Raw genomic sequence first — 15,343 nt, 5'->3', positions numbered from 1 at the left:
GACATTCAAGGATACTATCTGGTAGACATTTAAGTGTGTAGTTAGATAACATTTATTTCGGACAGCATATTTTGATGAATGTCACATAAACATTAAATTTGTTCATGATTCTTCCAGAAATTCTAACAAACTTTCACAAATACGAGTACCCTCACCCCCACCCTCAGATTTGATTGATATCTTTTTAAATTTCTCTGAAAAATGACTACAGGTTTGTCGAAAGCTTGAATAATAAACTTAAACACAACATTGACTTTGGGAAATCTTTTATTTACCTTACAGTCTGACTTGCTAAAGTTTATGAGAACTTCAGTAAGAACGATCAACAGATGAAGTAGACATATAATTTCTATCATATCGCCATGGCTCTATAAATGCTCAAATAACAGAAAATATATAGATTAAAAAAAAATTTTAAGCAGTAATTTGGGATTTGATATTCAAAGTTTATATATATATATACATGTATACATATATATATATATATATATATATATATATATATATATATATATACACACACACTCTACTGTTAGTGTTAAAACTATAGAACAGGTAGAAGGAGGAGAAAAGTAGAGAAAGGATAAGGAAGGGGTAGGTGCAAAAACACTTGTCAAATTAAAATATGATTACAGCGAAAATACTTATTAGGAAAGGAAATAAACAATTAAGAGAAGAGTTTTAAGAGAGATTCTTTCTTGTTTTTTGTTTTCACAATAGTTTACGTCATAAATATTATTATTATCATAATTATTATTTATTATCAAGTGGTCATAATAAAATGATGTTCACATAATTAAATCAGAAAAACAAAAATATTATCAAGTTCTTCAAGAAGAATCTTAAGATTTCTTATGGAAAACAAAACAAATGTTTTTTTAACTAGCAATATAAGTGATTGAAACAGGAATTACTTTATCACAAATGCACGTTTGCGATATTAAAACAGAATATTTTTAATAGCAAAACTACCAATTTAAAAAATAATTAATCTTAATATTTTAAACAATGCAAAATGTTTTTAATTAATTATCTAAATTTATAAAAAGGAAGAGTTTTTATAAAAATAAAAATCATAAAACTAGGATTTAAAAAAACATTTTCAAAATAAAAAATCGGATTTATTAAAATGATTTAAGAAAGTAATTATCAGTCACGTTTATTTTTTGTTCTTTTTACCAAAAATACAAATTTTGATATAAGATTGACATAAAAATAAAATCCAACAAAAATAAAATGGAAAAGCGAACAAAGTACAAAATATAAAAGATGAAATCTAATGAGGTTTCTGTTATTTAACAATCTATGAGTTTTAATAGGTTGTTGTCTTTTATATTTTGTGGTTTGTCCACTTTTTCATTTTATTTTTCTACACATATCATGCTTAGATTCTGAGATTACCTAAATATTTCATTCTAGTCTATCAAAGAAAAAAAAACAATAATAGATAAAACTAAATATTTTAATAAACCTAAATTTGACAAAAGATCATAGAATAAAAGAAAGGGCAAATTCTAATCTACAGTTTTTTATGAGTTTTTTTTTCCGTTAAGAACAGATTTTAAAAATGAAATCTTATACACATAGAGAATCCTAGAGAAAAAAAAAACAGCCCCCAAACTAAACCAATAAATGCAAGTTGGAATCACAAAATCAGAAATTGAAGTAACAGATATATCAACTAAAAACGAAGATTTCGAAAAGTTTAAATTGTTAAATCAAAGTTAAAATAAGTTTTTTTCGTTGATTGTGTCATAAAAAATAAATTTCTTGAAAATTATTTCAAAAATCAATTTATATTGTAATCGAAATTCTTGAAAGTCAAATTAATGCACATAGACACAAGTTTATAAAAGAAAGTAAAAAATTGTGCAAGAGTAACACGTATTTTATTTGAAATGTATTTATTTTAAATGATATATTATCATAAAGTTAGATGTTACCAAAGCGCATTTTACTGTCTTTTTGGTTTTGCTTTCTTTTTTTAATTACGATTTTGAAAGTTAAATTTAATTACAACAATTCATTGGATTGTTAATTCAAGCTTTTAATTTTCTAAGAATTTTAAAGCCTCTCAAATCAACAGTTTAAAGTTCTCAACGCCTTTTTTTTTTAACTTTTGAAGGATCAAAATATAACAATAATTAATGTTAATTCTTTGTTTTTAAAATATTAACAAAATATAAAAACGTCCTACTTTTTTATGAAGAAACCGAAATGCATTTTGGTTGTTTTAATTTCTTAAATAAGTTATTTTAGTTATTTTAAGTTTGTTTTGGTACCTTGTGTTATTATATTTTATAATTTCAACTGTGTAATAGTAATATGCAAGGTATATAGAGATGGGAAACAAATACATGAGAAGTGGTTGCACAATTTTATTAATCTAGAAATGAAAGGACAAGAGACATACATTTTAAAAACGACCAAAGAATTCCTTATGTAAAAAATATTATTTTACCAACGAGGAGAACCAAGTGTATATAAATATGAAATAATGTGTTGAACCTAATAATTTTGTGTGCGATTTGAAGAAGTAAAAGATTAAAAATTTCAAGCAATTAAATTAGATAATCAGTCTATATGAGAAAACTTATAGTTAAAAATAGCAAATGATAAAAATCAAAAATGATTTGAAAAACTAAATAGTTATCAGTGAGATTTTTATCGAACGTCTTTATAAAGTGAGGAAAGACAAGAAAAAGAGTAAAAACAGAAAAAAAAAAAAAAAAACTTTTTACAAAAAAAAAAAAAACACACTATTCTAAGAAAAATCGATTGGCGGAGATAATTAGAAAATAGTTGTGAAAAATTAAAGAAATATTAAGATTATCAAAATAAATGAATACAAAAAGACGATGGTACGAAAGTTTTTTGATGAGGATTGATAATTTCAACCATTGGGACTACTATTCTCATCTTGATTATATATTTATAGCGTTTCTGTCGACGTAACTTACGACTTTTTTCAGATACATCTATTCAACCACAGGAACCTATATCGAATTTATTTAATCCACGGGGAGGGGGGGTAGATTGTTCTTATTCTGTCAACCATGGCCGGGTACTAGAAATGTTAATTTTTCTTATTCTTAGTTATTAATAGCCTGCATTAAAGATTGAATCTTCAACCGCCATAAGACATTCACTTTAAACTCATTGTTTACCAACGCTTTTAACCAGTACGACACGTGTCTATGCGGAGAATTCTAGCGTAAATCTTCGGAGCCGAGAATTGTCCACATGGACATGTGGCGTAATACTTCTAATACACGGCCATGTTGGACAGAATAAGAACAATCCACCTCCGTGGATTATCTTCTGGCGGTTGTAGGTTCAGTCCTAACTACAAATATTAACTAAGAATAACATAACTTTTATACATGACTGACGAAATGCGGATCATTTACACCTGTCGATTAAATAAAGGGTTCAGTTCGAAATTCCGTACAAAGTTGGAAAAGTTTCACCTAAAGAAGATCGAAGATTGCATCGGCTGAATTGTTGTCAGTCTAACAACCTATAAAAAGATGCTGGTTCGATAGAAATAAAGTGAAAGTATGGAATGAAAAGGTGTTTAATTTGAAACATTGAAAGTACTTACAAATATCATTGTCCGTGAAGAAAGGAAAATATTTCTCTGGGACAAGGACGAGTAGAAAAGGGGAAAGGAGATGGGACAGACAGGGAAGAATTAATAGGAAGGTGCAGATGAAAGTCGGGACTAATTGAAGTGAGTGTGCGTCTGCAAGAAAAAGGGGCCCCGGGAAAGAGGAAGAGGAGAAGGAGGATGCAGTTGTCTATACCGGGCCGGGAGGAGTAGGGGTGGAGGGCGAAGAATTGGTTTAGAAACGGATCCGCTCTTGTTCGGTGCAAATATAAGAATAAGCAAAAAAAAAAAAAAAAATAAATAAATAAATAAATAAAACAAAAGGACAAAAATATTACATAAAAAAGAGGCACATACGATCCTTTTCTACTCCCATCCCAAAATGACTTCTTTTGCCAAAGATATCACAGAAAATGATACCCGTTTTTTACACTCAGGAGTGATTCCATGTGGGGTGACAAGGGGTGGGACCGCTGTAAAGGAAGTTAAAATAAATAAACATTAAATAATATAGGACCAGTGGGCTGGGAGTTGGGGTGCGCTAACAATAAACAAACTCTTGAATGAATGAGAAACTTTTGACTTTTCTGAACTTGGAGTTTCGTTTGCGGGTTTCTATTTTTTTTTTTTTTTTTTTTTTTTTTCAGCGAAAAATTAATAAAATTTACAAAATGCAAATTTTATGATCGACTGATCGACCGATGAAAAATAAATGAATAAATAAACACACTAAAACTATTAGAATTCTATATATTTCCTAGGTTTGAGATTTATAACTTACGTTTTTCTTCATCTCGTTTATTCGTAAATAAGCTTAATTCTGTTGAACGCTAAATTTGAAAAAGTTTTGCGTCTCAAAATAAATAAACAAAATAAATTTAAAAGCGAATGCAAAAGTTTGTATCGCCATTTTAAAAGTTACATTTGTGCTCAATATTTCTTTTCTTTTTTTTTTTTTACAATGAAATAAAAACTGCAAGGTGCACCATTTAAAATAATGAGGGAGGGGGGGATAAGTTTTTTTTTCTTCCTCACAGACGATGAAGTTGCTTTTAATGATGCGAAACATTGCGGCGGTCTAATGTTGTTGATCTCTTCTACTGCGATAGACGTAGAGAAAGGAAGAAGAACCAAAATGATGTGCACTGGCCACTGCACTGCAGACATAACGAAAGTTGCAGACAAAAATATGCACTCCCTTCTCCCAGTTTGGGACAGAAAACAAAAAATAAGACAGGCAAAGAATACTTTGATGAAAAAGACTAAACTTTTTAGTTAAAAACGGGCAAAGGTTATATCACGTTGACTTCGAATGCGTAATTTGTGCTCATATTTGCATAATCCCTGTGTATTAAACACATACAATAACATACATACAAAATTTCAGACAGATCAGCCCAGTAGTTTCCGAGAAAAAAGGGAACGGACAGACAAACTAAAAGAAATGTGTGTGTGTGTGTGTGTGTGTGTGTGTGTGTGTGTTTTTTTTTTTTTTTTTTTTATGAACCACTATCAAGAAATACGCCGTTTTTCTGGACTGAATGAGATACCTTAGTTCCTTTTGCGTGTAACCCATATGTTATGGGTTACACGCAAAAGAAACTAAGGTTTCTCATTACCATTTTGTTCTTATTTTTTACATTTTATAATATCCAATTTTGGGAGTAGGGCTCAAGGATTTAATAGACATCGATTGAATGTAAATAAAATGACCTTTATTGAAACTTGACTTGACTCGTGTGTATATCCCAGAGAACTCCAGAAGATTTCATTCAAGATCAAGAGGGCGTATATCAGATATGGGTCGATCATAATATACCGCTTTCGCTTCTTACAGTTGAAAGATTGGTCCAAGACCGTGATAAGTAGCGGAATTTTGTTTACAAGAATGTTGCGAAGTTCTCTGGAATATACACACGAGTCAAGTCAAATTTATAGTCTTTAAACGTCTTCCAGGCATAGCCGGCGTCTTCAGAGGATGTTTAAAGGCCTTCTATACTTCTGCTCCAAGTCCTGAACCTCATATTACCATTTCTATTCTTGATACTTATGTAAAATGCGGACTGTGTTAATTGTTAGATATGATTTTCAAGTTAAATTCAATTATCATGGTATCTTTTGTTTATTAAATTGTTAGATGAAAGTACAATTTTTTTTTTTTTAAAACGACCCCGCTTTCTCCATGTTAAGAATGTGTATCTAAATAACATAATATAATTTCTATAATTTTCTAGTCATAAATAAAATAAAATAAAGTATTTACTTTTTATGGATGCCCGGAACGAACGGAGACCCCACGAAATTATTTTACCCTCTTTTTATCGAAATGAAAAATATTTCTCTAAATACATTGGGTAGTGTAGTTTCAGATCATATATAGTTGGGGAGGGGGGTCTATCTCGAAAACATTAAAAATAGTTCGCCAAAAAAACAGACAGGAATTATAACTTTGACAGTACTTGACTTCGTACGAAAGCAAAATTAGACGTAAAGTCGGTTTTTAATGTGGGGGATATCCAGACCCACAAAAAGGCCACTTTAAATAGAATATAAGAAAAAATGGAATCAAATTTCTCTTCCTCTAACTGAGAGCAGATATTACAGATCGATCGTAATCCAAAGTTCAGATAATGATAAAACGAGCATTTTTACAATAGTCGACAGAACAAAGGGGGGTGGGCGAAAAAACAAATATGCAACAAATAAATGTCCGCAAAGGCAAGATAAGTTATTCTTCTACGTACCTGCATATTTTGTTTTTTTTTTTAAACTTATTTTTAATCGTTTGTTTACTTTGAAAGAAAAGTAGTGTCAAGTTAGAACGAAAAAGAAAATGGTGATTTTGTTATAGCATTTAGGCCCTCGATAATTGCTCAAAAATCGAAAATTAAACAAAATACGGATAGGATATGGCATTTTTGCGTGATTTGGTGACATTTATTGGATGGCTTTTTCCTAGTATTTTTGATAAGAGTAAAAATATCCCCAAATTTCTCTTCCTCTAATCGAGAGCAAAACAGATACCACAGTTTGATCCTAATATGAAGTCCGGCTAGTCTGTTATTCATCACGAAGACTGAAAGTAAATTTTTCAAAATTAAGGCATATTGTAGGGTGGAGTGGAGAGCTTAGAGGAAAATAATTTAAATATAGTTGTTTACTTTTTTTTTTTTTTTAAGGATTTTTAAAAATTCGTTTTATTTTTCCAATTATTTTATTTTGGGATTTCGATAAATATCTGATTAAAAGAGTACTTATCATGAACCGTGCTTTTTTATGACAGATATAATTTTCAAGTTAAAATCGATTTTTACCATATATTTTGTTTACTAAATTGTTAGGTGAAAGTACACAATAGTTTTTAAAAATTCCCCTTTCTTACGTTAAGAATGAGTTTTTAAAAAAGTAATGCTATTATTTCGACATGGTCCGTAATCTGCATAATATCTAAGAAAAGAAAGATTCATTCCATATTTATCAAAGTTACGTCTTCACGAGAAACACATAGTCACATAAGATTTCGTGTAATACTTTTATCATTATGAAGATTTAGAACGTTTTATAATAAAGAGATACAACGATTGATGGGTACTGTGTCGTTATCTTAACGTGTTTATTATTTATTCGTATGTGATGGAAGGCGATTTCTCGCAGACACATGGCAATGGTCGAACAACAACAACAACAACAACAACGAAACATCAAAGCAGCATGAACTACGACACTTGTAACACGGAGAAAACATTTCAGCACATATGATCGTCTTTATTTATTTATTTATTTATTAACTCTCTTGTCTGTGAATATAGGTACGTGATCGCTTCTCACGTGTCGGTGTGTTTCTCGTCTTTTTATAACCTAGACATTTTTTTTTAAGTTTAAAATCGGTTATTGTGATAAAAAATGTAATAACTTTACGTACACAAATAAACTTCATAAAACATATTTAAAAAAAAATCACTTGATTAAATGTTTATTAATTCTTTAAATTAAAGCCAGCAATTTTAACATTTTGGTAATCGAAAATTAAAAAAAAATTATTTCATGACGTTTCTCATTTTCAAAGCACTTCAACGTATTTAAACTGTCGAATAGAAAAACATTTCTAGGTTGGAAATTATCTGCAAATGCTCGTGTATTAAATGATTGAAAGTTTTGGAAACTATTCGGTCGGCGCAAAAATTATGTCATTTTTTGACGTTCAACTATATATATATAAACAACATTATTTTTGCACCAACCTGATATTTTCATCGAATCATTTTATAAACAGAGAAGACACCATTACCATAACAAAATCAGTTTTATAACAATTTTGTTCAATTAAATGTTTAATCTTTCAAAATCATATTTTAAAAATTATAAATTTGTATAACAAAAAAGAAAACGAATCAAAACTGAAAGTAAAAAGATACTTGGGCAACGCCGAGAAGGAACACAGCTAGTATGTACGTACAAAGATAATTTTTTTAATGTATTTTAATCAAAGACAATTATTTAAAAAGTAGGAAAATAGTTAAATGATCAAAAAGCTAATTATATATATATATATATATATATATATATATATATATAATTTTTTTTTCAACGGTGCCAAATACATATGTAGAGCTATATTATATAATATTATAAATTATATAAACATCAGGAAAACCCTACGCAAGTCAATCATTATTGTTAGAAGTTCAACAAGATTGATTAATCCTTTTTCTCATGTTTATAACATCTCACTCAAATAAATAATAAATAAATAAATAATAACAATAATAATAATATATATCAATTATCATTACTCCTCAATTCCGATAGAATCGTAGATCATAAAAATTTTACTATCAACTATAAAAAAAGGGTGTGTAATTCATCGTACGCATATGATGAGACTTGAACTTTTCACTTTTGAAATATTTATTGCACAAAATACAAAGTACATAATGAACAAAACTTCACATTTTATTGTTTTCTTAGTTTCAAATGGACCCATTTAGATTACAATCAGTTCTAATTCTTTTAAAAGTTACATGATCGATGTTTACTATGGGTGATACTAATTAACAAAAAATTGTCAAACATAATATTCATCAAATAGTTTCGTTTTTATTAATATGTGAATATTTGGACTTGACAGAAGAATTGCTAAACTTTTTTTTCCCCAATTTGTTCTTCGTAATCATGCTTTCTTTTATAGTTTGGTATTTAATATTTTATTTTTTTGTAGAATGTTCGATTTTTTTAGTGACATTAAAAAAAAAAATTAAGACTTGCCCAACTTTTGTTATGGATGGGGTAGCGAAATTTAAAAACAACGCCGAAAAAAAAAAAAAAAAAAAAAAAAAAAAAAAACAATAAGAAAACTTAATGACCACTTGGAGCTAATAACTCAATAATCAGGAAAAATCTTGGAATTGTAATATTTTGGTTAACTTTAAGTTATAAAATGCCACTGAACAATATTTCAAAACAAATCACACACACACACACTCTCTTTCTCCATATATATATATATATATATATATATATATATATATATATATATATAAGTAATAGGTTGAACTAATAATGCTCGATCTTAAAGTAGTTGCTAATAGAGCTAGTGCTCTAATGTCTAATGTTCAAATTGTGTTTTCTGTCTGTTCATAAAATCTTCTTTGAATTTTGGAGATAGACCCTAATAACTAGGTTTGTTTGTTTTTTAATACATTACGCAAGGTGCTTAAATAAAAGTGGATATAATGTTGTCGTGGGTCTTTTGCGCTATTTTATTTATCTTGAAAAATATAAAAATGGAAATATCAATAATGAGGTTTCGGAGTCAGACTATAGAAGGTCCATCATCATTCATTTACAGAAAACGCCAGGTTTTTATTTCTATAAATTGTCACCGTACTCAAACAAAAGTGCAAGTACACCCATGAACCTCCACTCTAAAAATTGAATCTCATAATTTGTAAAAAAAAAAAAAAAAAAAAAAAAACATTACAAAACAATGTTAATACGGTGACTGGGGACACATAGGGTCTCTCCTTCAATATTTTTGTTTGACAAAAAATGTGATATCAATATCATATAACTGAACAAAAACATTTCAGCAAGGACATTAAATATAATTGGCTTTAAGTTTGTTTTGAAATATTGTATAGCGGTTATAATTCCCCTGAAGTTAATATTGACCATTAGTTTTAATCTTGTTTAGAACTAAATATATTTAAGCCATTTTCACACGCATTTGAGATTTACATGACAAATGACAATCACATTTTTGTATTGTCATCAGTCGAAGAACTTTAAACAGGTGATAAAAAGGTTTAAAAAAAAACTTTCAAAAATGCATTAGCATCATTTTGATTACACATTGAGATTGGTTATGTTTACAACGTTTCAGCCGATGTAACTTTCGATCTTTTTCAGGTGTATATTTTTATCACACTTGGGAATCTTTGTTTCGTTTTTATTTTTGTTTTGTTTGCTTTTTTTATGAGAATTGATAATTTGGATTATCAAAATTTTTCGGATTACTTTTCTCATATCGGAAATTATTTTCATGACGTTTTGATCGATGAATTTCCGTACGAATTCCCGAGTTCAACAAAACACACCTGAGAATCGGATGTTACATCATCGTGATAATAACATCGGAGATGAAAACAATAGTCTAAATGTTCCACAGTAAAAATCTTGGTACGTATGCAGAATACGGACCGTGCTGAAATAATTACATTACTGTTTAGAAACTTATTCTTAAAAGAAAAGAGGGCTTCTGTTTTTTTTTTTTTTTTTTTTTTTTCTGTTTTCCTTTTTTCTTTAACTATTTTGTATTGAATTTAATTGAAAAATCCTATATAAAAAAAAAAGTAGCACAGTCCGCATTTCGTATTAAGTACCGGAATCTTCATGTCAAACTTCCAAAAAGGTTTCCAAGTTTGCCAAAAAGATGCACCTGGAGAAGATCGGATATTACACCAGCCTAAACGTTTTAACAACCAAGAGGAGAATGGTCATATAAATAATGTAAAAACCATTTAAATCGATAGCGATCAAATAAAAAGTAAAAGACAACTTTTTTTTCTTTTTTGTATTGTTGTTAACTAAAGATAAAAAAGAAAATTGAAAAAGGACTTTTTTCTTACCTGGGGGTCGGCCGAATTGACGGCCGTCTGGGTGTTGGCAGCCACCCAAGCCTCGGCGAATGTTTCCATGGCAGCGTGGAAGTCCATGAGGTCCACGGTGGAACAACAACGATCACGGGTGCTATGGTGATGCTAGGGTTAGTATGATGATAAGGTTTAAGATTTTCGCGACAAAACAAGGATTGCCCCCTTTCTCTATTTCTTTTTAAGAGTGGGGTGGGGTGGGTCGTCGTCGCTGGCCACTCGCTCAGGGGGGGACGACCTACCGCTCGAGAAAGGGAGCGATTTCTCCTTCTCTCTCTTTCCAATGGTACAACAGACGGAGTCAGAGCCCAAACTAAAATAGTACACAGACAGTGGAATAATAATTGGGACGACAAGGAAGGAAGAAAGGGAGGTGACAGAGCGGCGACGACGTCCAGACGACGTTCGTCTGTCTGTCTTTCTATCTGGATAAGTTTTGATTATAGCGGGTCTTGAGCATAGAGTTTTTTTTTGTTTGTTTGTTGTTTTTTTTTTTTTTTTTTTCTTTTTCTCCTCGCTCCTCTCTCCGGGATTCCCGGGTTAATGTACCATTACCAACCACTACACACCGTCTAGTGTAGACAGGCAGAAACACCACTCGAGATTATTATTATTACCACTACTACCGCCACCACCACTACTACGACAACTTGATTCAGTTATTCTTATTCTTACTATAACTGCTACTACTTTTCTAAGCTACTTTCTCATAACTCTCTTTCTGTTTCTCTCTATTCACACAAAAACTCTTGGAACTCGTATTTTTGCAACTGATTCCCACTAAAAGACTGCACGTGTTTTCTTCAGCCAGAGTATAAAATAACTGATGGTGTTACCCTTCGTCTCCTCGTCGAGTAGGTGGTATTATTAATAATAACAATAGTGGATGATGATGATCTCTTCAATTCTTTCAAACGCTCTCTCACTCCCCTCCCCCTCTCTCTCCCCTTTCCGTAACTTCCTAGAACGTAAGTAAATATATATATATACGTCGGCTGCTACAACTTAAGATATGAAGACAAGAGTTGCGGAGAATTTTTACTAACAAGACGAGGAAGACGGGAGGGGGGAAGATATTACGGAAAAGGAATTTAGATAAAAGAAAAAAAAAATAATATATAAGATAGGGAGAGAGAAAAAAAAAAAAAGGAAAGATGATCAGGAAATTAACGAACCCCCTTTTTTCCACCAATAATATTTATATTGTGATTGGCAGACGAGGTGGTTCGTGGTCGTCTCTCTCCTCCTGTGTGAGCAACGAGAGATTGCCAAAGAAGATGGATAACCAAAACAAACAGGAGGGAAGGAATTTACACAAGATATGGACCAGAAGAAGTATAAAAAAAAGTTGGAGTAACAAAGATAATAATAACAATATTAATAATGACAACAACAATAATACTATGAGAGTTAGATGAACAAGACACGAAGAAGGGGACGTTGAAGGGAGGAGCGAATAGACGATTTAAACGAGTAGGGGTGTCGACGGACATTCACACCGACAATCATCCGTGCGTGCACTTATATATATAATTATTATTATTATTGGGAATATTTCATACAATTTCAAGAACAAGACGGAAAAGGAATCAAGTTGTTAAAACCAATTCTTATCTTTTCATCATTTCTTCTTCATCGAATAAAAACAGAGTTAATACACAAAGATTACATTTAGACTTATGAACAACAACAAAAATACTCTCAGAAATCGGAAAATTAAATGAAAACAATACAAAAGTAAAATTATTTAAATTATCAGCAGAAAAAAAAAAGGGATTTTTAAAAAGAAGGATACAACGTTTACTGTTTATAATCGTGTATTTTAAAGTATAACGTATGTATATTACACTACACGTGTCTTTTTGGTGGGGAAAAAATGTCAGTTTAGGTAAACATACATTAAACAACAATAAATTTCGTTTTAATCGCTTATCCTAAATAATAATAAAAAAAAAAAAAAAAAAAAAAAAAAAACGTGGCCAAATCTGAACAGATCAACAAAAAAAAACAAAAAAAAAAAAACGATTTCTCCATCAAATTGTTAAAACCATGGATTAATTGTGTTTTGCTGTTTTAATATTGAAATTTACTTGAAAATATGGACGGAGAATAATTTATGTGATTTTGGAATAATAATAAAACGAAATGGATTTTTAGGGAAATAATGAACATTGAACAGCAGTTAAAAAAGCACCGATTTTTTTAGAAGTAAATAAATAAAAAATATTAATTTTTAAATAAAACAGAAGCAGTTATAAATAATAAAATATATGTAAAAGAAAATTATCAATAAAAATATTAATAGTTTGATTTCGTTTTTATTTCAATTATGTGAAATTACTACTTTTAAGATTCGATAAAAAAAAAAGCAAAGATCTAGGGTTCGAATCTTACTCTCAGAACGGCCCATAACCCTTAAAAAATTTTTTTTTATGTTTTCTGATTATTTATAATATATTTATATTGATATAAGAATTAATAAAAATAGCAGGCAAATATAGTTGTTTGTTTTTGTGTAAATCGATAAAATGAAAACAAAAGCAGCAGTTGATAAAAAAGGTTATTTTTTTTAAAAAAAGGGAGAACATTTCGTTTTGATAAACATGTAAAGAAGAAAAACAAAACTAAATAAATAATTTATGTTTCTTTCTCGTCACGACAAAATCATTTTTTCTCTCTGTCTTTTTATGCGTTTTACTAATCAGATTTATAGTTTTTGCTGAATCTTTCCAACAAAGTCCATGTTTTCGTTTCAATTGTTGTGGCTTGATGAAGAAGATCATCTTTGTCATCATTATTATTAGTATTATCAGCTAATCTCGGACATTAGTCTGTTGTTGTTGTTAAGTTGGTTGTCAAAAACAAACAAGAAAAGGGTCCCAAAACGGGGGTTAATATGAAAACAAGACAACCCTAAATAAGAAGAGGAAAACAGTATATTAAAACACACACACAAAAAAAAAAAAATACTTAGCTGACACAAGAAGAGATAAAGATAAGAGTTATTTGTTGAGATTTAAATATAATTTTTTATACTTAAGAAACACTGAATCATAACAAACAAGAAGGCAGAAAGTGATAATAATGATAATAATAATTTTATAGAGAGACGGGAGACGCTAATAGCGGAGAGGAGAAGGAGGAAACCGAAATGGATTAACTCCGAAGTTGGTTGTAGCAGTACAAATCCCTTACAATATTCCGTCGTCCCTTAATCTAATGGGGTCCATCTTCTCGTAACGCTAACACCCCGGCATTATTATTATTATCAATAATCCATGTAAATCTTAATTTTACCTACCTACCCGGGGCCGCAGTCGGGCCGACCGTCACTTATTTTCCAGACGATGTACAACATCACAGTTTTGTCAACTAGTTTTAGTTAGTAAAAACAAAAACTATACATGTACATATATACGTATAATCCTCCGTGGACTGTGTGCGTGTATGTGTATGTTTTCTTTTTGCTTAAAATGAAGGTTGCAAGCACCAGAGTCTTTGCCTTTTTGGAGAGATATTCGTATAAAGCATGGCGGGGGATAAATCAGGCTTCATCTATCCTAAGAGGATTAGTCGGCCGAACAACTCACTTGCTGTTATTCCGCAGGGACTATAGCACGGTTTTAACCCCCCCAGCAGATTATATCCCGAGACACTTAAACTTTTAGAATGGACTAAAAAAAGATGATTTATTAAGAAAATACTGTTTTTTTCCTTGCAGATGAACCAATTGGACTAATTGACCGTAAAGGGCATCCGGGGCGACGGGAGAGCCGACCACTTATCGAAAGCATATCGCATGAATACCTATAATGAAATAACACTAAAGAATAACTCAATATAAGATTAACCTCATCTCACAAAGGCCACTTATTTTTAATTCTCTGATACTAGTTTTGTTAAGATTTTTTATTTTAACGGGTGGATTTCTCATTCTTTTTTAAATTTAATCACTAATCATCCGTCAAAACAAAAAAAGTGGCTTGTTTTTATTTTTGTTTCCAAATAACGCGTTACTCTCCTCGGCGCGGTATTTAACTCGCTTTGCTTTCCTCCCTCCCTCTCTCTGTGTTACGTAGGTGTGAGTGGGTGCGTGTGAGTGACATGGCGACTATTTGGATTCTCTCGCTCGTTACGTTGGCGATTGTTGTTTGGCCAGTGGCGATCGTGCACTCGACCGTCTACAAGGATAACGAAAAGGTAAAGCAGTACACGTGTTTTTTTTTATGCCCGTTGACAAAATCTCGAATGTGCGTTTCTATTTCGCGTGTGCCTGACCCACCTGTGGTCGGTATATTGCATTTCCTTTTTTTTTTCTTTTTAACAAATATACATTTTCCTCTTTCGTCTGCTTCATCACCATTGTCTTTTTTTCTGAAAATATACATTACGATTTTCAGTTGGGATTAGATCATTTGGCTTAATTGATTATTCAATGTCATTGTTTGTATTTTTAGTGGTGATTGAAAAATGTTTCGATTTGATTTTTTTTCCTAACATTAATGAAAATAAGGCTTATTTCCCTCATAAACAAATGTCAGCAAACGTAGTTATCTGCCCTTAGTCGCTCCACTCTTCAACA

At 30.7% G+C, this 15,343-nt stretch overlaps 2 protein-coding genes across 2 annotated transcripts in view; one reads left to right on the top strand and one right to left on the bottom strand.

The window, feature by feature from the left end:
- The window catches only part of LOC145279691 (homeobox protein dve-1-like), a 351,973-nt gene extending 339,244 nt beyond the window's left edge, over nt 1–12,729 (bottom strand). Inside the window, exon 1 of the mRNA XM_080130970.1 lies at nt 10,738–12,729. Coding sequence (XP_079987096.1) covers nt 10,738–10,824 — 87 coding nt within the window. The 5' untranslated portion in view covers nt 10,825–12,729. The remainder of the gene's footprint in view (nt 1–10,737) is intronic.
- Nucleotides 12,730–14,629: 1,900 nt separating this feature from the next.
- LOC145279692 (transmembrane 9 superfamily member 1-like) overlaps nt 14,630–15,343 on the top strand; it is a 918,708-nt gene continuing 917,994 nt past the window's right edge. Inside the window, exon 1 of the mRNA XM_080130972.1 lies at nt 14,630–14,961. Coding sequence (XP_079987098.1) covers nt 14,866–14,961 — 96 coding nt within the window. The 5' untranslated portion in view covers nt 14,630–14,865. The remainder of the gene's footprint in view (nt 14,962–15,343) is intronic.

The sequence above is a fragment of the Euprymna scolopes genome, chromosome 7, assembly GCF_053919585.1.
Source record: "Euprymna scolopes isolate OS-2025 chromosome 7, ASM5391958v1, whole genome shotgun sequence".
Taxonomy (NCBI): domain Eukaryota; kingdom Metazoa; phylum Mollusca; class Cephalopoda; order Sepiida; family Sepiolidae; genus Euprymna; species Euprymna scolopes.
The sequence above is the reverse complement of the archived record's forward strand: the minus strand, read 5'-3'. Positions and strand labels throughout refer to the sequence as shown.